The sequence below is a fragment of the Sorex fumeus genome, unplaced genomic scaffold (genome assembly GCF_029834395.1).
Source record: "Sorex fumeus unplaced genomic scaffold, SorFum_2.1 ptg000098l, whole genome shotgun sequence".
NCBI classification, from domain to species: domain Eukaryota; kingdom Metazoa; phylum Chordata; class Mammalia; order Eulipotyphla; family Soricidae; genus Sorex; species Sorex fumeus.
In genome coordinates this window covers 63,562,062-63,586,435 of record NW_026606155.1, presented here as the reverse complement: position 1 = coordinate 63,586,435, position 24,374 = coordinate 63,562,062, and the positions used below count along the sequence as shown (strand labels likewise).

Genomic DNA, 24,374 nt, shown 5'->3' with positions numbered 1-24,374 from the left:
TGCACGCAGCCAACATGGCCGACCTGAGTTCGATTCCTCTGCCCCTCTCGGAGAGCCCGGCAAGCTACCAAGAGTATCTTGCCTGCACGGCAGAGCCTGGCAAGCTCCCCGTGACGTATTCGATACGCCAAACACAGTAACAACAAAGTCTCCAATGGAGACGTTACTGGGCCCGCTTGAGCAAAATATATTTATAAAATATATAAAACACATATTTATTTTTTATACAGATGGAAAATTACCATATGAAAATATGCTCAACATTATTTGTTACTAGAGGAATTGCAAATTAAAACAATAGGATACTACTGTACACTTGGAGAGGCTAAAATTCAAAATACTGACATCACCAAATGCTGACACAGGTATGGAATTCTCATTCATTGGTTATGAGAATACAAACCTCTATAGCCACTGAAGAAAAATTTACATTATCTTATAAAACTAAACATACTCTTACTACATAAAACAACATTCACATAAAAATGAACTGAAAACATGTTTATACATACACACAACAAAAAAATTTGGTTATGAATGTTAGGCAGCTTTATTCATAATCATCAAAAATGGTAAACCAAATTTTTTTCAACAGGTAGAAAACAATAGGGGAATGAATAAATTAGTTGTGGTGTATTTGTACTTCAAGGCATGAATTCCAGCCCTTTGAGCTATCTCCCTGGCTTAGATTTATTTATTTATTTATTTATTATTTATTATTTTTTTTATTAGTGAAACACCATGAGGTACAGTTATAGACTTACAAATTTTTGTGCTTGGGTTTCAGTTATACAATGATCAAGTACCCATCCCTCCACCAGCGCTCATCCTCCAGGGCATTCCCTTTTGTTCTCTCTCTCTCCTTTTGGGTCCTGTGGTTTGCAAGAGAGGCATTGAGTGGCAATCATGTTTGGTCTATAGTCTACTCTCAGCATGCTTCTCCCACCTGGGAGGATCCTCCCAACACCCTTTATTTGGTGCTCTCTTCTCTATCTGAGCTTCCTTTTCCCCTAGCAGGTGTGGCTGGCCTCCAAGTCATGGAGCAAAATTCCTGGTACTACTCTCCGCCACTCCTGGGTGTTAGTCTCCCGTTTTGTTGCTTTATGTTCCCCAGATGAATACAATCTTTCTGTGTCTATCCTGCTCTTTCTGACTCATTTCACTTTAGCTATTCGTGGGGGCTTATTGTTCCATATAAATTTCAGGAGTGTTTGCTCCATTTCTTTGAAGAATGTCATGGGTATCCTTATAGGGATCGCATTGAATCTGTACAGTGCTTTGGGAAGTATTGCCATTTTGACAGTGTTAATTCTCCCCATCCATGACTAGGGGATATTTTTCCATTTCCTCGTGTCCTCTTTTATTTCCTGAAGTAGCGAAAAACATATATTTATAAAATATATGAAATATATTTATAAAATATGTATTTGTAAAAATATATAAATACGTACAAATAAATACTTTATAAAATATAAACATAAATATATAAATATCACTGTCATTATCACTGTCTTCCCATTGTTCATTGATTTGCTCGAGCGGGCCCAGTAACGTCTCCTTTGTGACAATTATTACTGTGTTTGGCATATCGAATATGTCACGTGTAGCTTGCCAGGCTTTGCTGTGCAGGCGAGATACTCTCGGTAGCTTGCTGGGCTCTCCGAGAGGGGCGGAGGAATCGAAATTGGGTTGGCTGTGTTGGCTACTTGCAAGGCAAACGCCATACCCATTGTGCTATTCCTCCAGCCCATATAAATATATATAAGTATATTTATATATAAATTAAATAAAATTATATAAATATATAAATTATTTACTTATAGAAATTATATAAATTATTACATAATTTATAAATTATTTAATTTCATTAAATACAATTATTTATAAAATTAAAAATAAACAATTTTTATAAGTTTTTAAAAAAAACCACATCTTACTGTACTTAGGGCGATATCCAGGGGATCATATATGATGTTATATTGAATTTTGATTAGGTCAGAAGTGTGCAAAGCAAGCACCTTTTTTCAAAAAAGAAAAATTATTTATTTATTTATTTTTGATTTTTGGGTCACAGTTAGCAATGCTCAGGGTTGGTCCTGGCTCTGCACTCAGGAATTACTCCTGGTGGTGCTTGGGGACCATATGGGATGACAAGAATTGAACCTGGGTCGGCCACGTGCAAGGCAAATACCCAACACACTGTACTATCGCTCCATCTCCAAAGCAAGCACCTTAAACCCCTGAACTATCTTTCCAGTGCCTCTTTTCCATGTTGTTATAAATAAAATATTTTCATAATTTATTTTTCAAATTGTTCATTTTGGGTTTTGGAGCTTAAACTGAGTTTTGTAAGTTTTACATTATTTACTATTTAATTTCTCTGTCACTGTCACTCTCCTCCCATTGCTCATCGATTTGCTTGAGCGGGCCCAGTAACGTCTCCATTGTGAGATTTGTTGTTACTGTGTTTGGCATATCGAATACGTCACGGGGAGCTTACCAGGCTTTGCCGTGGGGGCAAAATACTCTCGGTAGTTTGCCAGGGTCTCTGAGAGCGGCGGAGGAATCGAACCCGGCTCGGTCAGGCTGGTGGCTTGCAAGGCAAACGCCCTACCGCTGTGCTATCGCTCCAGCCCATACTATTTAATAATGTATTTATTAAATTCATTTTTAGCTCTAGCAGTTTAAAAAATAATCTTTAGAGTTTTTTTTATTTATAACTTCTTATCATTTGTCATTTGTGAACTAAGAAAACTGTTCCTTCCTTTCCAGTTTGGATTGCCTGCCTGCCTGCCTGCCTGCCTGCCTGCCTGCCTGCCTGCCTTCTTCCTGTCTTCTTACTGCCTTCTTGCTACCTTCTTCCTGCCTTCTTCTTGCCTTCTTCCTGCCTTCTTCCTGCCGCCTTCCTGCCTTCCTGCCTTCCTGCCTTCCTGTCTTCCTCTATCAGTATTATATTGTTAAGTGGCATCATTCTTATCTTGTTCCCAATCTTAGGGGAAAAGCCTTTTCGGTCTTTTATTATTGCTTACTGTAATTTTCAAATATATATATATCTATTATTATGTTGAGATACAGAATAAAGATTTTTTAAAATTTTTTGTACTTTTCAAATTATTCAAGTAAAGCAAAAATTAAAGACAGAAAGAAAAGAAAGAAAGAAAGAAAGAAAGAAGAGAAAGGAAGAGATAGAAAGAAAGAAAGAAAGAAAATATCTTGTGTAGGAAAAACTGATTAAATGACTACATGAAAATATACATGTGTACACTTACTTGATAATTATATATATAATTCATGCATCTGTATATAAATAATACTAAAAGAATTATTGAAATATTAGAACCATTTAAAAATTATAGATGAATTGCTTGTAAATAAAACTGTATTCCAACTATTTTTAAAAAAATTTAATATTTGTATACTTATTTATTTTTGCATGCTTGGAATAGATACTAGGGTCTCACATATGAGAAGCATGCCCTCTGCCACTGAGCTGCCACCCTCAACTCCAACTGCACTAGATGATGCATTTATTGGGTATTACTTGATGTTTGGTAATTATGTTTAAATTGCAATGACTTACTTGGGAATTACAGAACAGTAATATGAATAGTCTATTTGTATTTTTAATTTGACACTGGTAAGTAAATAAATCAGTATGTTTAGTATAAAATACAGTCTCCTAAAATACATATATTTTTCTCATTTCAGGGAACCTCATGAGACCTCTTTTAAATTATGGTATTGCCTGGTGAGCACATCTTTTTAACTTTTTGTGATACTTCAGAATAATATTGATTAAATGGTATCAATCAGTTGTATCTTTGGTTTGCTGCTGCAGTATGTCTATGGGCTTCTTGATTGAAGAGAATGCACCAGTTGTTTGGAGAGGCCTTATGGTAATGTCAGCTGTTGAGAAATTGCTGAGACAGGTAAGAAATTGCATTTAACATTATTTTATTATTGGCATTTTCTGGGTAATGCATTTGGTGATTGGAGAGTTGTTAAAATTTGCAGTCAGGCTTGAGTTGTTTTGCAAAAAAAATCTAGTTGATAGATAGGATAGATAATGAGTTATGTGGTACCAAGAGCAAATTTCACTGTTAACATGATTTAATCTCTTCCATTGCTTATGACCATTAAAATCCTAATAATTATTAAAAATCCTAATATTTTATGTTATTCTATCTCTCTGTTGGGATTGACGTAAGAGGAGGAAATCTATTTTATAACCTGTTTTTTATTTTTTTAATTTTTTATTTATTTTGCTTTTTGGGTCACACCTGGCAATGCACAGGGGTTACTTCTGGCTCTGCACTCAGGAGTTACTCCTGGTGGTGCTCAGGGAACCATATGGGATGCTGGGAATCAAACCCGGGTCGGCTGTGTGCAAGGCAAACGCCCTACCCACTGTGCTATCTCTCCAGCCCCATATAACCTGCTTTTTAAAGGTTGATTATTAATCTCATTGATGCCAATTCTAAATTATAGGTGCAATGTAGAAATTCCTCACATGTAGAAAAACTATATAAACCATTGTGCTTTTTCATTTAAAATCATATCAGACCAAAATTAAATTTGTTTTACTCGGAGTGCATATGGCTATGTACTGACATATGTAATATCTGTCCAATTAACTTTAATTTTTTCTTAAGAACAGAAGAAAACAGTTAATTTGATAATCTAAAAATATTAGATGGTCTCTACATTGTGGATTGAACTTTTTTCTTAGCTATGAATTTATAATTAAGTAAATATACATAATTTAGATTTTTCTTCGCTAAATTTTAAATAACTATATTTTTATTTTTGATGGGACCCTGCCAAAATTGTCTATAGCTTGACAATTCCTATCGTAGATTTTTCTGTATTTTCAATTGCACAAGTAAGTAGCTGCAATAATGTCTTGAAGTCTGAAATTTTCCTCTGTATCAGCAATCTGATGAGAGCATGTCTGTAGAGGTAATTCTTTTTTGTTTATAATTTTTCCTGCTTAAGTTTTGATATACTGTTGATCAGAATCTTATTTTCCTAGTGCATTTAAATTTTTTTGTGTTTGCTTATATTTTATACTTAGATCCTACAGTTAGTAATTTCAGTTGTCCAAATCATATATCTTCTCTATCAATTCATTTGAGACCTTGACATTTATCGTGTGGTTTAAACGAACCACTATTTTATTAAAGGAAAATTTAAAACAATCTTTATTCTGCTTATAGTTAAAGTTAGAGTCAATAGAAATTTGAAGATATAAAAAGAAACATTCTTATTTTGTTGTGAGAATATTTTATTTTGTTTTATTATAATTATTTTTCAATAATGTAGGGATAGTGCTATTTGTTCAGCCATTGATTAAGCTGATTGAATTGGGCATGGACTACACATTCAGCCATATAATGATGGAACACCCATCCCTCTACCAGTGCACATTTTCCACTACCAGTGTCCCCAGTATTCTCCTCACCCCCGCATCCCTGTCTTCACCCTGCCTCTATGGCAGACAATTTCCCCAATACTCTTGGCACTAATTTTGGGCAATATGTTTTGCTCGAATTTTCCCACCACCATTCAAGCCTACCTGCCAGGGGCATATGCTAGATAATTTATTTTCCATTGCTCATTTTAAAAATTGTGAGAGCTCATGTGGCCATAGTTGTAAATGTAAATTTCTAGATTGTAAATGGTTGGGTTCCAGAGACATCTCTGTATGGCACTAATCCCTTTTGGGATTCAGTTGGGAGTCTCTGGGCCAGGGCTCTTGGTGGACTAAGATGGCACCTGAAGGCAAATTGTGGGCATGACAACCAGTCCGCTGGGCGGGTGGAGACCTGGGGAGGGACAGCCCTTGTTGTCTGCTGCCATGCGGCCTGGAGATTTAGTCCTGGAATCTGCATACCTGGGCCTTGCTTGTAGAAGCTCTTGGTCACCTGAATTCTATCTGGAGTAGGCGGGGAGACTGCACCTGGTCCATCTGGGGTTCTCCAGTGAAAATGGCACCGTATGGGGCCCAGAGAGGTCTCCGATGTGGTGTCTTCAGGAACTTGCTGCTGTGTCTCTGGGTCAGGGCTGTTGGTGCGCTAAGATGGCACCCGAAAGCAAATTGTGGCCTTGACCGCCAGTCTGCCGGGCAGGCGGGGACCCAGGGAGGGCTATCCCAGGTCTTCTGCCTCCATGCAGCCTGGAAATTTACCCGCATACCTGGACCTTGCTTGTGGAAACTCTTGATCACCAGGATTACATCTGGAGTAGGCGGTGAGAATATTTTAAACATAAAATTTCTCCTACTTATGCTAATGTATAATTCTCAATATGGAATTACTTAGAATTTTTGTATGGATGAACACAGATGGTATTAATGCTTTTGTTTTTCTCATGATCAGAGACTTAGAGATTCATGTTAGCAATAAGAGCACAAAGATCCAGAACAGGCCTTGGTGTCCTGTAGGTGTCCTTTTAAATTCTTAAGAACACTTTAAGTCTCATTCTAACTGTGACAGAAATATCTCTGCAAACAAAGGAGTCCCCTGAAGGTGGGAGAGAGTGCCTGAGTGTGCATGTGCCTGCCCAGAAGGAGACCAGACTTAACAAGGCAAATTAATTTAATTGTAACTGAAGCTCAAACTTAAATTGATTACCTACTTTTACAAATGAAAACAAGTCTTTGAGATCACAAGTAAAAGGGTTAAAAAAATGGAAGAAACCAGAGTTGTTTATTATTATTATTTTGGAGGATGTTGCCAAAGGGAGGAGGGCTAGATTCCAATTCCAAATTTCAGTGTCCTGCCATTACCCAGTTTCTTTTGTCTTGTGCTGAATACTGTCAGAGAATATAGAATAATTGTATTCATTGCCAGTATTTTACATTTTTGATTTCTAAATTTAGCCATGCTCTCAACATTTCAGTCGTCTGACTCTATTCATTGTTCTTCTCAAGATTGAGCAAATCCTTAACCTGAAAAATATTTGGAAATTTGGTAGTCTGACATATGACTTAGTGAGTATTTGGAGATTTGGCTCTCGGATAAATCGTACAAAAATCACAGTTTAATAAGTATTGAAAAGACATTTTTCTTCTTTTGCAAATATTCTGCAGAATACCAGGATGAAAGATGGGGTGGACACATGGATTCATAACTTAAGTTTATTGGGATAGTTAATGGATACTTAGAGTATCCACTAATATCCTCTAGTATCCTGGTATTCTAATATATTCCCTTCCTTTCCCTCTCCCCTCCCCCACTGCTCCCTCTCCTACCCTGCCTCTCCGTTTTCTCCCTCTCCCCTCTTCTTCTCCCCTCCCCTTCCTTTCCCTTCCTCCCCCCTTCTCTCTCTTTTCCTATTCTCTATCTCTCCTCTTCTCCTCTTTTTGAAATAGTGTTTTTGTACCCTTGGGGTAAATGCCAAAAGTGGAATTGCTGGGTCATATTGAAGCTTGATTCTTAGTTTTTTGTTGTTGTTGTTTTGGTTTTGGGGTCATACTCAGTAGTGCTCAGTAGTTATTCCTGGCTTTATTCTCAGGAATTACTCCTGGCAGTGCTTGGGGGACCACTGGCATGCTGGGAATTGAATTTGGGTCAACTGCATGGAAGGCAAATGCCCTACCCACACTGTACTATCACTCCAGCTCCTTGATTCTGAGTTTTTTGAGAAGTATCCATATTGTTTCCAATGAAGCTAAGAACCAGTCAGCATTACCTTTTCCAACAATATTTTCTAATTTGTTTGCATAGAATCCTCACATCTGTGCCAACACTTTAAAAAATTCCTTTGCATATGTGCCAGTCTCAGTGGTATGAGGTAGTATCTCATTGCTGTTTTGATTTTTATTTATACAAGGTGGCTGTTGATTTGAGTATGTAAAATAGTCTGTATCCCTGGAGCAAGTTCCACCTGATCATGGTGGATGCTTCCTTTAACATATTGAATTCAGTTTGTTAATATTTTCTTCAGGATGCTTGCATGTAGATCCATTAGATATATTCATCTGTAGGTGTGTGTGTGTGTGTGAGAGAGAGAGAGAGAGAGAGAGAAAGAGAGAGAGAGTGTGAGAGAGAGGGAGTGCAATATTAGTTTGGAAATTTATTTTATTCTTCTTTTGGATTTTATGGAAAAATTGAGAACTGATTATTTTGATACAGTGAAATTCACTAGTTAATCCATCTGACACTTTTTATTTCTTTTTTTTTATTTTAAAAATGTATTATTCTTTTGAGTCATAATTAGCAGTGTTCAGAGCTTACTGTAGCTCTGTGCTCAGGGATTGCTTCTTGCAGTGCTGCAGGATTATGTGAGGTCTTGGAGATCAAACCAGGATCAGCAGTGTGCAAGGCAAGGCTTTCACCCCTGAACTCTCTTTTGCCTTGGATTTGAATAGTTTAAATATGTCATCCAATCTCCTACAGCTTTGGATTTTCTGTTGAGAATGATGAAAACCTGGTAATCTGAAAACCTGCCTTTATAAATAACTGAAAAACAAACTATTTACTTTTACTGCTCTGTGTTTGTGCTAAATTCTTACTAGCTTCTTACCTGTTTATCTTGATCTAAGTCTCTTTTGCCCTTAAATAGTTCTATTAGTTTCATGTTAGTTCCTTCCCCAGATTTGGAAAGTGTTCGACTGTCATAACTTTGAATAAGCACCTTCTCTATTTCTCTTCCGCCTCTGGGCTCTCCATTATTCTTATTTCCCCTTTCTTAATGGGGTCAGATAATTCTTTAATTTTTTTTTAAATTAAAAAAAATTTTTTTTTGGGTCACACCCGGTGATGCTAAGGGGTTACTCCTGGCTCTGCACTCAGGAATTACCCCTGGTGGTGCTCAGGAAACCACATGGGATGCTGGGAATCGAACCCAAGTCAGCTGCGTGCAAGGCAAAGCGCCCTACCCGCTGTGCTATCTCTCCAGCCACAAGGGTCAGATAATTCTTAAAGAGTTTTTTTCTTTAATGAGTCAGAAAGAGAGGGACAGATATAGAAGGACTCCACTCATTTGTGGAGTATAAAATAACATAACATGATTCTGACACCCAAGAACAACAGATAGAAGTGCCAGGAGGATTACTCCATATTTGGAAGCCTGCTTATGAGCTAGGGGAGAAGGCAACTGGAATAGAGAAGGGGTCACTAAGAAAATGATGGCTGGAGGACTTGGTCAGGATGGGAGATGAGTGCAGAAAGTAGATAAAGGAACAAACATGATAACCTCTCAGTATCTGTATTGCAAACCATGATGCCCCAAAGTAGAGACAGAGTATGGGGAATATTGTCTGCCATGGAGGCTGTGGGAGGGTGGGAAAGGGAGGGTATACTGGGGATATTGTTGGTGGGGAATGTGCACTGGTGGAGGGATGGGTGTTTGATTATTGTGTGCTTGTAATTCAAACATGAAAGCTTGTAACTATATCTCACGGTGATTCAATAAAATTTTAAAAATCTGAGTTTCTTTATGTCTGTTTCTCTCTTTAATATAAATTGAACATTTTATGTTCATGCTCATGGTTTTGATCCTCCATTTTTTTCTCCTGTGCTTGTGATCTCATTATTGAGCCTCTTTGCTTCATGCATCTCTCTGTTGTTTAAAGGTTCCCCAGTTTCCTATCTACCCCCCAAGCCTGCTCCTTTAGCAAGCACACAATAATTTACTTTTTGTTACTACATTTCTCTACTAATGGTATTACTAAAGTCATTGTCTGAGGATATACTGAATTATTAGGGGCTAGTTTAGTCTTCTGTGTCTCAGTCATTGAGCTCATTGAGTTTTACGCAAATTTACCTTCTAATTTTCTGTACTTCTACTCTGAAGTTTGGAGGTGGCATATGCAAACTCATGCTTCAAGAGCGTTGGAGCTGGGATGAACAGTTGCTAGTGTCTTTCCCAGATTAGTGATTAAGCTGGGCTGTTTCTCTGGCAGTGAAGGCGGGAGCTGGATATGGGTGAGTGAGGTGCTGGGCCTTTGGCAGAATGGGAACTAAAGTCTGCCTTAATTCACTGAGTCTCCAGAGATCTTGACCCAGGCTACTTTCCTCCAAGATCAGTTGTTTCTGTCTCTCAGAGCCTCAGTTTGCCCAACTGCAAAATGGAAAAAGGTTGAAGTTGGAATTGTGAGAGGCTATTGAGGTATTTTTTTTTAATTGAACTCTGTTAGAGAATTTTTTGTTTGCTTCTCACACCCCGCTCCCCCCCACCCCACAGCGCGCCCACACACACACACACACACACACACACACACACTCCCTCTGAATTCAGATGGGAAAGCCTTAGGGAATATCAGCTTGTGGGTCATTGTTTTTTTTTTTTGTTTGTTTTTACTTGTTTTTCTTTGTTCAGGGACCAATTGAGAGGTGCACATTTCCTTGTGATTTGTTTCTAAATTGTGACTATATATTGCATTCACCTTAAGATTAAGAGAGTGTAATCCTTCTTGGCTTCTGGATATATTCTGAGTTCTGTTTTACTCCTTCTCATTTTAGGTATTATTTTTCTTTTAGTGACACATAAAATAATATTCTATCTTATAATGAGTGGAGTTTTAGACTTTCTGATATTAGATATCATCATCATAACCATTATCCTTACTCTGAATCTCTTACTTTCCTAACTTGTATTATGTAAATAAAGTGTAGTAAGAGTAATGGATTGAGGACTTCTCTTTGATTACCTTTTTCTGATTTTATGGGGAGAAGTAACATTAGTAGAGAGGAAAATAAAAAAGTAGTTTAAGAAGCAGGGAAAGAACTGAGGTTAATATGCCTGCCCTCTGCCTCTTCCTCCTAGCGGCTGGGTGGCCGCCATCTTCCAGACGCAGTTAGACAGTCAGGTATGGTCTAGCAGTGATGAGACACGTGGGGCCTCACGGGATGGGGGTGGTGCTGGCCCTTGACCTCCCCTGCCCCAAAGAGACCCTGAGTTGCTGCCCACAAACAGTCCCTCCGGCTACTAATAAGGCTGCTTAACAGCCATGCTCCCAGAGACACACAAGTGAAACTTGGAACTCAGTAGCTTTTGGCAGAAATGTGTAGATGTAATTATTAAAATTTCAGAATACCAAAAGCATGCGGCCATGATCATATGCTGGTCATAATCAGCAATAGAAAACAAATTGTCTAATCTTGCCTTTTGGCAGGTCTGAGTGTTGGGGGAAAATCCCAAATAATAATGGTGGGTTTGGTGTCAAAATATTGAATGTAACCAAAGTAAAGAGAGAGTACTGTGGAAATCATCTGCCACAGAGGTAAGGAGGAGGGGGTGAATAGGGGAGGGGTACTGGAGTTTTTGGTGGTGGAAAACGTGCACTGGTGAAGGAACGGGTGTTTCATCATTGTATTACCGAGACTTAAACCAGAAAGCTTTTGTAACTGTTCTTACGGTGATTCAATAAATAAATTTATAATAAGAAAAAAAAAAGAACTGAGGTTAATAATGAAGTTAAAGGTTTTTTGGGGGCAATGATATTGCATTATATCTGCATATTATGATCACACAGCCATCTTCAAAATGTTTGAATTTTAGGTCATATTCCACACTGTTTAACTTTTGATATGTGACCCCAAAATAGCATCTTTGGAGCACTGCAGCTACCTTAGTATATAGACAAGTTTGGCAACCACAGGAGACACAGGTCAGAGAGAATGAGAAAGGGTACAGAGATAATAGATATTAGATGGAAGTGTGTGTGATCTTTTAGGAGAATAACAAATAAGATTATAAAGGATTAAGAATAAATTTACAGTAAAACCATGGAAATAGAATTACATTCTAGTAGATGTACATCTGCATTCCTCTCTTGGCTATGGTACCCTCCACCCCATCCCACTCCCATATCCCACACCCCTGGTCGGAAGTGATGGAAAATAGAACGTAGCTAAGGAGGCATGGTATCGGCTAGAGAGGTAACACAACAGCTAAGTCACCTACGTTGCAAGTGGCCAAACCAGCTTATTTCCCAGCACAGTACATGGTCTCTTGTGCACTGGTAGGAGTGATCCCAGAGGACAGAGCCAGAAGTTAAGCCCTGAGCATCACCGGCTGTGCCCCCATCAGTGAACTAATGGACAAACAAAAACAGCAACAAAATAGAGGAAAGGTATCAAATAAAAGCCCTTTAATTTTTTTTTTAACTTGGACTGGAGAGATAGTATGGAGGGTGGGCACTTGCCTTGCTTACAGCTGACCCAGGTTGGATCGGTATCCCATATGTTCCCCTGAGCACTCTTAGAGTAATTCCTGAGTGCCGAGCCAGGAGCAACCCCTGAGCATTGCCAGGTGTGGTCCAGAAACTAATAAAAAGAAAAGCAAACAATATTTTTGGCTTTCCTAGAAGTGTGTGTGTGTCTGTGTGTGTGTGTGTCTGTGTGTGTGTCTGTGTGTGTGTGTGTCTGTGTGTGTGTGTGGTCTGTGTGTGTGTGTGAGAGAGAGAGAGAGAGAGACAAACAGACAGACAGAGACAGAAACAGAAGCAGAGAGAGAAAGAGGCAGAGAGAGAGAGAGAGAGAGGAGAGGCATGTTGCAACACCTTTTATGAAATAAAAGATACAGAGTAGAGGCTCTGAAGATTATACAAAATTGTGAGGATTGTTGAAAAGGGAAAATTATGAAACAGGCAGAATGTGAGAATGACATTACAAGTCATACTGATAAGATGTTTTGGACAGTAGTAAATAAAATGGAAAGAAGAGCAGGTGTGGTGAATAAGATTAAACAGAACCATATCTTGCCTGCCACTGAAAATGGAAGTTTACAGGCATTTTATTCCCTTCATTTTCTCTGCAAAGAATAGCAATAGATTCTGAGTTTAGTTAATAGAATAATGATTTACAAATTTTAATGTTCATAAAAATGATTTGGGGAGCAACTTATTTCAGATTTTAGCCCCTTTGTTTACTCTCCCAATTGAATGAAACCTTTTATTTTTAGTAGGTTCTAAGGGAGTTTGTGTTTTTGGGGGGTGGGGGTGGGGCACACTCAGCAATGCTTAGGGATTAGTCCTGACTCTTCACTCAGGTCACTTCTGGTGGTGCTATGGGGACCATATGGGATGCTGGGGATTGAGCCCATACTGATCCAAGTCATTAGTGAAGGGATATTGAAGTCTTTCACATCCGGGAAGGTAGTCAAAAGAAATATTCTCAGAGTTTGGGTACAATGTGTGAAATCAGTTCATTGGAAAGCACGTATTATAAAGAGGTGGTTTAGTAGCTTTTGGAGGAACAAGTGGGAATAGTGACAGATAAATTAATTTTGTTTAGTAATGAGGGACATTAGAAATCTTGGAGTTTTTAAAAAATGAGACTTGGAAATAAAATATTATTGAGAAAAATAAGGTTTCTGTTAAAGGAAGAAAAAATGTGTAGGCTAAAGATATCTCATTATGAAGTAGGAATTGGGTTACCATCGAAAGTGCAGGACATACTAGTTAAATTTGCATATTGTATACATAGTGAAAATTTATTTTAGTATAGGTATATTCGAAATATTCTAAGAAATGAATATTATATATCTCACAATTTAGATTTAACTCTGTGACCTACTTTGTTAAACTTGGCAATCCGAATTGTTTGAGAATGTAAATATAAGATACCATGGAAAAATCTTACTCAGCTGAGACTTGCAGGTGGATGATTTTAAGAAATGTTAGAGTGGGAGAGAGGACAGAGAATTTTACGTGGATGGGTAGCCTGCTAGGGACATTCTTTGTAAAATGGTCAAGGAAGATGGTTTGCCAACATTATTTTCTCTCTATTTTCAAACCATCTGCAGATTTTTCTGAGGACCAATTAATTTTTCAGACTGTAGAATCAGTAGGCAGGAGTCTTATGGATTTCACTGCTAATGTGTAGTAGTTTATCTGTGTAATTTCATTCTACTTCTTTCCTGCCTCATCGGTGAAAAGAAAGAGTAGCAGTTACTAAATAAATATGATTTTTATTCACGAATGAGCTTTCTGATATATTGTGTAAAGTCTGTCAGTCCATAAAAATAGAAGTTAAACTTAATTATCAATTAAGAAAACTAGGCAGATGACATTAGCATGTAATTTTGAGTTCTGTATTTATCAATGTGTCCATTTGACTTTCAATAATTTAAGGCCTAAGCATTTACTACATTTCACTCAATGAATAACTGCAAGTTAAAAACTGTTGTTACGTAGTAAGATTCTTGAGTAGTTTTTTTCCTGCTAAATTGAGTTCAGCAGAGATATAATTAGTTTCAATGCAAATGAGAAAAAGTCTTGTCTTGGAATTCTTGAGTTTGAAAATTGGGATATCAGAAAAAGATCATTTTAGATTTTAGAAAAGGATCTGCAGAAATAAAAACTTCAAAGGCTAGTCTCATGTCAGCACCTGCTGCGGCCACAGTGCTCACCCCGGAGACTGGGGATTTTGGCAGCAGTTTCGGCGCTTTCACTTCAGCCTCCAATATCCTCAAATGTGAAGCAGATGCCAGTTTGCTTCTCTAGGGTTCTGATAATGGCATATAATGAGTTGGCTGTTTCCTAGCAACTAAAGAAGCAGTTTCGCTTTGGCTGATCCTGCAATAGGAACGAGACATTTTCCCTTGATAGTTGGTATTAGTGATTTCTCTGACAATGGAATTTCACTTCTGAATAAGGAATGTTCTCAGCCTTCAGCTTTCTAAAGAATTTTGTTTTTAAGTGTGAGCTAAGCTCTGCTTAATCCTGTATAAAATGAAAAAAAAAATTGAGACCCCTAAGCTTCTCTCATGGGAAGAGCCAAAGGAGGTTACTACATCATTTCTCAAATAGCATGAGGCTTTAATAAGTGTCATTCTCCCCTGATGATTAATAGGATCATTAACAAACAGATTCTTTTCTGTATTTAATGTTTAAGGCAATAGATTTATTGAGTCTTCTGCCAATGTGGTATGAAAATATGTATGACATTTTATTGCCAATACTATTTTGGTATGGTCAATATAACAAAAAAATTTTTTCTAATCTATACCCACTTGATTTCAAATTTTTCTATACAAAAATTTATGTTATTAATCATTATATTTGACTTTAAACTGTTAAACAGTAAATGGAATATTTAACTTTTACTTTAAATAGTGTAAAGGCATCTGTACTTAAATGAATCATATCTAGTTCCTTATTATTTGGGGCAGTGAGGATAGACTTAAAATATATAGATACTTGAAAAAAATACTTCAACTGACTTGCTTTTAGTCATACATAGTTTGAATAGTTTCTAATGAAATTATTCATTTTTCTTCCTTTGGCATAATATAACTAATGTAAATTACTTTTTTTAGATTTATAGTATAATACATTAAGTTTCAGAGGTTCATAGACAGGCAAAGAGATAAAATATTAAATAATCTTCTTAAGATAATTAAGTTTGCCATATCTTAAATATACCAAAGAAATTTATTGCCTTGCATGGAAAAGGTTCACAGACTATGCATTAATTATATATGTATTTATTGGATGTCTTTATTGCCAGTTTTGAGCATCTGACCTTACTCATTTCTCGCTGATTTTTGCATCTTCTTACTTTTAGCATCGTCTGATTTTTGCATCATCTTACTTTTAGGTCCATATTTTAAGCTACTTTATTAGACTTTTATGGAGGGATAAAGGATGAAGAACATTAATTCAGTTGTGTAGGACAGTACTCTTTTATGTGCTGGGACTTACTTTTAGGTACTGAGCCTTAAGACGAATTTTTCTTGCTGTTAGATTTCTTTGGGATTGTAATCTGTGGCTAGAGTTGAGTATGTTAAGCCAATTTTTCATTATCCTTTCTTTTTTAAAAAACTGTGCAGTTAGTGAGTCATAGAGAGATGAGCACGTGCTTTGCATGCAGAAGGCCAAAGTGTTATCCCTGGCTCCTCATGGTCCCTTGACTCTGCAGGAATGATCTCTGAGCACAGAGCTAGGATAGCTCCTGAGGACTAGTCAGGTATATTCTTAAAGCCAAAACCAAAATCAAACCTACCCTTCAGATGAGTGAACAGGAAATAGTGGTCTTATACTAAAGACCAGTTCTTTAGTGAAGACCACCAGTTCTTTTGAATATTTGTTGGAGGCACCCATATCTAATAAATAATTCAGCTTGATTTTTTTTCTGACAGGAGTTTATTGGGATTATCAGGCGTTTTTTTTTAAATTTACTTAATACATATCTACCGAACTGTTTTCAGGTTATTGCTATATTTTTAAAACGTCATCGACTTTTTGTTATCTTTGGCAGAAGACTCTAATGTTTAGATTTGGGGTATTGATAAGCTGCTGATGATATAAGGATCGTTCCGTCTTTCAAAATTATAAAATAAAGCTAGCTACAGACCTCATTTTGATTTGTAGTCTTAAAAAAGATAATTTAGATGTTAGAAAACTTGAGGATTTTCAAATATTTTTATAGTGTTAATTTAAGGCAATTAAAGTCAGAACTTAAAAAAGAAGGCGACATCGTGTATAGTGGTGGCCACTGAAGTTTGGGGGATTGTTCCAGGGGTATCAGACTCAGATTTATTTAGGTTTTATGCTATTTATTAAACATGCCATTAAACATTGAAAGAGAAGAAGTTTTCAGAAGTTAGAAATGGTTTATGAATATCAGTTGCTGGTTATTTCCCCTTAACTAAAAGGCTCTTCTTTTTCTGCTGATTATCAGGGATGACTTACATGGGTACTACCATATCAACATGATGACCAAATAATGTATGTAACAAATATTTAACACAGAATGTTGTCATGTTCTCCACCTCCAACGCCCACATATCACCATTGTAGATGTCTAAGATGAAAATCAATGATAGGTTTTCAGATTGTCACCAACTGTCCCCATCCCCATGACCTGTCATTTATGTCAAAGTTCTTAAGATTTAGACTAGATTTGGTAAGTGGACTTTAGCAATTTACTTTTCTATTCTGGTGCCTATGAAAGTAAGCATAGAGTCACTTTTCACCTGATAAAGCTTATTGGTTATCTGAAAGTTTAAATGAGCAATTTCATAAAGAAAAAATAATATAAAATCAAACAGCCAAAATGTGTGTGAATGAAGTTATTTTTCTCTGTTATCAATCACTGATACTTTTTCAGTTCATGTTCTGTGTGATTTGGGGTTGGAGCAATTTATAAAGCTGGAAGAACTGGCTCCGGAGCTTCCCTTCTCACCTGACACCCAGGGAAGGCCTCCTTTTGGACCCCCCTTGTGAGATGTAGCTGAGCCAAATTTTTCCTCATCTATAGCAGTTATTGATCTTGGATCAGCCTAAATCCTGGCAACTTTTGGAGATAGCAGCATTTTATTATTCTTTGTCATGAGTTTCTTCCTTGGGATTTAGACTTTTCAGTGACAGCTTGCACCATCTTAGATGCAGGAACTAGCATGTCACTAGTATATCGCTAGCTCTTCACACTGCTGCTCCCTTGTGGTAAAACAAAGGCTTCTTCACCTATCTTCTCAGAAGTCCTTCTCTAGAACGTTTCAGTAAAGGGGGTTGGGTCTTTAGTAGAGCAGGTAGGGTATTTGCTTTGCACACAGCAGACTAGAGTTCAGTCACTGGCATCCCATATGGTCCCCTGAGCCCTGCCAGGAGTGATTCCTGAGTGCAGAGTCAAGAATAACTGCTGAACATTACCAGGTGTGGCTCCCCAAACAAAAACAAAGACTTTTCAGTGTAGTATTAGGTTTCCTATCTCTGATATTCCTCTTTCTTCCCTCCTGTTTACTTTGGATGGTTCTTTACACCTGAGTGAACAGTGTGTTCTTTCAGGCAGCCTGAGTTCTAGAAGTGATTGAATCTGCAGGCTCAGGTTACCAGTTTTCTTTCCCTTGTTATTGACTCAAGTATTTATTCCTAAGAAGAAATGTGTGACCTCACCGTCTTGTCCCTTTAAAAAAAAATGGATACTATTTATTTCATGTCAACTCCTTCTCTAAACAAATTATGTGCTGCTCCTTTGAATTATGTGTGCAGTTCTGTGCTGCTCATTTTTATGTTCTCCTTATATGTGCATTATTGATTATCCATTGTAGATAAGTTAGTTTATCTCAGTTTGAAGAGCTGCATGGAGACATTTCCCCCAGGGGAAGCAAGAGCAAGTAACCTGGGGTGGTGAAATGAAAAATTAAAGAAAAATTTTTTTAAAATTGAATCACAGTGAATCTTCTTCTCCTCCTCTTCCTCCTCCTCCCTCCTCCTCCTTCCTCCTCCCTCCTCCTCCTCCTCCTCCTCCTCCTCCTCCTCCTCCTTCTTCTTCTTCTTCTTCTTCTTCTTCTTCTTCTCCTCCTCCTCTTCCTCATCCTCCTCCTCCTCCCCCTTCCCCCTCCCCCCTCCCTCTCCCCCCTCCTCCTCCTCCTCCTCCTCCTTCTCCTCCTTTTTTTAATGTAGGAGTATTGCTGTTTATTCAGCCATTGGTTAGGCTGATTAAATTGGGCATGAACTCCACCTTACCTTTTTCCCCCCTTTTTTATAATTTTATTTATTGAATCACTGTGAGAGCAGTTATAAAGCTTTTGGGTTTAAGTCTCGGTCATACAATGAAACACCCGTACCTTCACTCGTGCCCATTCTCCACCACCAAAACCCCCCGTATACCCCCATCCCACACCCTCCCCCTACCTGTGGGGCAGATGATTTCCACATTACTCTCTTCTACTTTGATCACACTCAATATTTCGACACCAGATCCACCACTATTATTTGGGATTTTACCCCAACACTCAGATCTGCCGAAAAGACAACAGTAGACAATTTGTTTTCTGTTGTTGGTCATGAACAACATATAATGTTGTGCAGCTGCAGTAGTGGCAGCGAGATTTTGGAATTCCAAAATCCTAACAATTAAATATGGAAGGATTTCTGCCAAAACTTGCTGGGTTCAAAGATTTGTTCCTGAGTCTCTTGGATCATGGCAATTAAGCAGCTTGATCAGGACCCAGAAAGGCTGTTTGTGGGTGGCGATTTGGGATCTTGTTGGGGCGGGGAGGAAAGGGCCGGCTCCACTCCCATCCTGCGAGGCCTCACGTGTCTCATCACTGCAGGCCCAATCCTGACTGTCCAATGACCTCTGGAGGATAGCAGCCACTGAGCCGCCATGGGGGAGCAGGTGGAGGGACAGCACCCTTTCCCCCTGGGTTGGCCCAGCGCAGGTAACCTACTGCAGGGACTGGACAGATTTCTGCCAAAAGCCGCTGGGTTTCAAGATTTTTTTCTGAGTCTCTGGGATCATGGCTATTAAGCAGCTTGATCAGGAGCCAGAGAGGTCATTTGTGAGGCGACTCAGGGTCTCATTGGGGCAGGGAGGAAAGGGCCGGCTCCACCCTCATCCTGTGAGGCCCCATATGTCTCGTCACTGAGGGCCCAAAGTTGACTGTCCAGTGGCCTCTGGAGGTAACCCATTGCGGGGACTGGACGCATCTCTTCCAAAAGCTGCTGGGTTCCGAGATTTCTCTCTGAGTCTTTGGGATCATGGCTGTTAAGCAATTTGATCAGGAACCAGAGAGCCTTGCCTCCAATTAGATAGCTGAGCTGGAGATGGTTTGTGGGTGTGTCTCCTACATACCTAACTTTTGGCGTTTACTTTCTTGGTAAACTTTGCCCTAAGTTTTTGGGGTCTGGCCAAAGGCACAGCAGCAATTTTGGGGTATCTGGAAGTCTGAAGGCGCCATCAGGCTGCTGATGCACTTGCCTTACAAGTACAGATTGACCTGCTGGCAGTACCATACCCCCCATTTTGTCCTTTCATAGTAAGTTTTTATTCTTATCAGGGGGGCATAGGGAATCAGGATTCTTACTCTCAGAGTGTAGAATGAAGGGTGGGGGGGCAGGATACAATTTAACTATTCATCTGAAGTATAAATTTCATGTGTGATTCTTCTTGCATTTAAATAGTGAAGAAAAAAAACAGAACATCTCATGAAAATTTTAGATCTAAATCTGAAAAGAAAGAAGAAAAGGAAGATGCCAGAGAGAAAGGGGAAAAAGTTACCAAGAAATTGAAGTCATTATTTAGTGTTATAAATGGGGTTAGATCAAAGATGCTTGGATATTCTTTTGCATTTGATAACACAGAGAAAAAATTGCCCCATTTCCATCTTTTCTTGTTTTAAAGGAAGTAAAAAGAGACCTGGGACAGTTGGTTCCTGTTAATGGTGGGCCACTGTAGCTCTGACGTAAGTAAGAATGAAACGTAGAGAATGCTGGCTTATTTGAAAGAAAATTAACCATTTTCAGGCCTCCGAGATTGTACAGGGATTAAGGCACTTGCCTTGCATTGTAGTCAACCCCAATTCAATCCCTAGCACTGCATCTGATTCCCTGAGAATCCCCAGCGATTACTTCTGAGCATAGAGTCAGGAATAATTCTTTAGCACTGTGGGGTATAGCCCTCAAGTCCCCCAATCCTGCCAAAAAAAATTAACCACCATCTGCAATTGAAGTAGACTATTTAAATTAATGCAAATAAAAGCACTAATAAAATATGTGCCAGATCAGTGAAATACATTGATCAAAGAGATACTGATGTAGAGATAATTCATTAGGAGCAAAAAGCAGTATGTCTAAAATAACTTGCCTTAGAAAAATGAATAGATTAAGAGGAAACTTAATTGCCAAATTCTAATGATATCTCATTTCTACCTTGAACATTTCATAAGTATTTTGTTTTACTCTTTCATGTTGCTGATACAGACTTTAAAGACTATGACTGATGATGCTTTGAACTGAGTTAGGATGAGGGTAATTATAAAAGGAAGGAACTTGTTTTTGGCAGTCATAATTCAAAAGCCTGGATAAGGTCAGGTTAGAACACTTCATAGGTCTCAGGAGGGCTTTGTAGAGCTGCACTCCCTTGTGGGGTAGGCAAAACAGTCCCCTTTTTCCCCAGGAGCAAGGCACAGAGTCGAGTGACTTGGATGATAGAAGATTTGCTGGGCCGTTCATGGGTTTCACAACTGTCGAAATTGCTCCTGAACTATGAGGAGAGCATGGATTTTACTGAGAATTACATAGTGTTATGACCCCTTTTTGTATAGAAGTAGATAATATATCTAATTGATTTTCAGCTAGAATATATTTCAAATTTTAATATCTCTGAAAGTGGAGTGTTTTTTTTTTTAAATAATAAGTAAATAACATCTTGGCTTTGTCCCAGTTTAATTACTGACTTTTTAAAGAAATTATTGGTAGTGTAGAAAATATTGGTCTGTCATATAATCTGTGGTGTTTTCTGTTTGATAACATAGTGATAATTTTTATTATTTACTTTTTACAGTGATCGTTTTTGTTTTGATTGTTTTTGTTGTGATTACTTCAATGCTAAATGAATTGTATTCCTACCTTTTCCACAATAACTGAAGACTGGTTACGTGTTTTTTTGAGCATTTAAAATTTTTTTTTAATGTTGAAAGACTTAAATGCTGATGGACATTTTGGCAACCAATGCATATTCTTTCATTTTGCCTTCTCCCCTGTTACTTACCCACTGGCTGCCTTGCTCTTCCCAGTGTAGGATTCTCATGGTGTCCATTATCTCAGGGATGGGCATAGAGTCCTGCCACTTCTGAAGCAAGGCTTGGTATCTACTGCTATAGGTCACTTGGTTTTCTGTGAACCTTTATTTATTATGTTACATATTTTGCCAACACTGTGCTACAGGTTGTAATTTAAAAATAATGACACGGTAGACACGGTCCTCCTGTTGTTCATTGATTTGCTCGAGCGGACCCAGTAACGTCTCCATCATGAGACTTGTTGTTACTGTGTTTGGCATATCGAATACGTCATGGGTAGCTTGCCAGGCTCTGCCCTGCAGGCGAGATACTCTCGGTAGCTTGCCGGGCTCTTCGAGAGGGGCGTAGGAATTGAACTTGGGTCGGCCATATTGGCCGCTTGTAAGGCAAATACCCTACTGCTGTACTATCGCTCTAGCCCTTAAAAATAATGATATACTAATTTTTATTCATGGCCTAATGGTATTTAATACTTGTTTATGTAGTAAGAGTTAACTTTATGCTTATTTGTTTATTAAGATTTTTGGACCACACCGGCACACAGGGTTTACTCCTGTCTTTCTGATCAGGGATCTGTCCTGGCAGGGATCACAGGGCTATATATGGTGTCAGGGATTAAACCTGGGTCAGCTGCATGCAAGGCGCGCCTTATCCTCTGTGTTGTCTCTCTAGTCTTCCACTTTATGTTTATTTAAAAAGTCCATCAAAGAAATCACTCAAAGTGCATTAATAATTGGGGGGGGGGGGGAGTCTTTCTTCTTTGTCTTTATGCCAGCATACACATATGTTTAAAGAAGCAAATATGTTAGAGCTTTATAATTAGTTTATTTTACTATTTTGTCTAATGTTAGTTAACTGACAGTAGAAAAAAATCAGATTAAACAGGTTTTATTGGTATGTTATTCTTAAACAATTCTGTACTAAATATTCCTGTACTATTAAAGTCAGCTAAAATAATTTGATGTACTAAACCTTGTACTATTTAACTATATTGTTCTATTTAATCCACAGAATTTTGCATCATTGATAGTGTTATCAATGAGAAAACAAATATAAAACAATTAATCACTTAGGCAGCCCACAGATTTTTCTGAAGTCCTATGCTGAATATGTAATTAAACTATACAAAATATTTTTTAAAAGATTTAGCTTTTAACTTAGGAGAATAAAAACATACTTTTAATGTAATCTTTATAATGCTAATTGAGATTAAAATATAAAAGTTTTCCTCTGTACTTTATTGCAGAATAGATTTCACATTGTATTCTTTGCATTGTGAGTAAATGTATTTGTAAATATCTTCACTCTCTCATTATTTAGTCCTCCATTTTATTCCATCTCTATTGTATGTTTTAAATGTAAATTTTTTAGGGGTGGGTACAGTTTTTATATGGGGATGAGTTGCACTATCTTTTTTCGCAGTGCTCAGAAATGAAAAGTTTGACAAACCTATGTTATGATGTCAGCAGCTATAATAGTATAATTTATGTATCAATATTGCAACTGTAAAAAGAATTTTTAATTTAACTATTGAGTTAAAATTGTTTTATAGTTATTCTCTATTTGGACTTGATCATATTTCATTGTACTACTATGGTATTTCTCAGTCACCTAGAACCAGCTGTCATGCAGTAAGGGAGTGTGAGTCTCTGAGTGATACAGTGATTTTCTGTTATATCCAAGTTAAAAATCAACATTACTTTTATTGGTTCATTGTTGAGATTTTGTCACAGCCCAGGAATTTGTGGCAACAGATGACCCTTAGAAATTCAATCGACTAGTTGTCCTTCAGGAGCAATTTCAGCTAACATCAGATATTGGGTTCTTTTGGAATCTTTCTTTCAACCAAAGTGAATCAGGGAGAACACATATTTCAAAGTTTAGACCAAATATGAGGCTAGAGGTCATATTCCCTTTAAGAGTACCTACATTTCTAGGGCCTGGAGACATAATACAGGGGATCAGGTGCTTGCATTGCATGTAGCTGACCCTGGATCCATCCCTGGCACTACTTAGGATCCTCCAATTCCTGCCAGCAATAAACCCTGAGCACTACTGGGTGTGATCCCCAAACCAAATAAAAAAAACAGTTAACACCAGTCACAAATTGGGGATTCCCCAAACCACCCTTAGTTCTGATACTTGCTAAAGAATTCCCAGAACTCACTGGAAGTTATTAAACTCACCTGTGTGGTTTGTCAGAGGGGAAAAAAAAAAACCCATTAAAATTAGCTAAGGGAAGAAGTTTACAGGGTAACGTCTTGAAAATTATCAGATACGGAGCTTTCCTGGCACTTATGTATGATGGTGTACATGGGAAATTGCCAACAGGGATATTCACCTGTGCCCATGGTTGTGAAACAAAAGTTTTGCATCTTCCTCCCTTCCTGAGACTACAACTGCTCTGATATTCCTTCATACTTTGTTTTTGATAGCATTGTTAAAAGTATTATCACCTTCCTCTCTTCTTTGCTCACACTTTTTCATTTGATAGTGTACCTCCTTTTCATTACTAGTCACAGTCTTGTATGGTTTCAGAGTTCTGGTAGATGATCCAGTGAACATTTTAGCCTTTCAATATCTTCACCACTGAACAGGATTGCCTTTAACCTCCATTGTGCTTTAGCTGTCTGTTCTCTTGCTATACCTCTGATCTTGTACCCTGAACTTACATACTTATTTTTACCAGAGAGCCTTTGTTCTTTCAGATCTTGTATTGTGGCTATTACACTGCAGTTGCTGATTTACCTATTGTGTCTGCTTTTCTTTTTCTTTTTTTTAAAAATATTTTCGTAGTAACTTTTTAAAAAAATTTTATTGAATCACCGTGAGATAGTTACAAGCTTTCATGTTTGGGTTACAATCACACAATGTTCAAACACCCATCCCTCCACCAG

At 37.9% G+C, this 24,374-nt stretch overlaps 1 protein-coding gene across 1 annotated transcript in view; it reads left to right on the top strand.

The window, feature by feature from the left end:
- The window catches only part of NUBPL (NUBP iron-sulfur cluster assembly factor, mitochondrial), a 286,873-nt gene that overhangs the window by 89,906 nt on the left and 172,593 nt on the right, over nucleotides 1-24,374 (top strand). Inside the window, exons 5-6 of the mRNA XM_056133666.1 lie at nucleotides 3,709-3,748; nucleotides 3,839-3,929. Of these exons, the coding sequence (XP_055989641.1) occupies nucleotides 3,709-3,748; nucleotides 3,839-3,929 (131 nt within the window). The remainder of the gene's footprint in view (nucleotides 1-3,708; nucleotides 3,749-3,838; nucleotides 3,930-24,374) is intronic.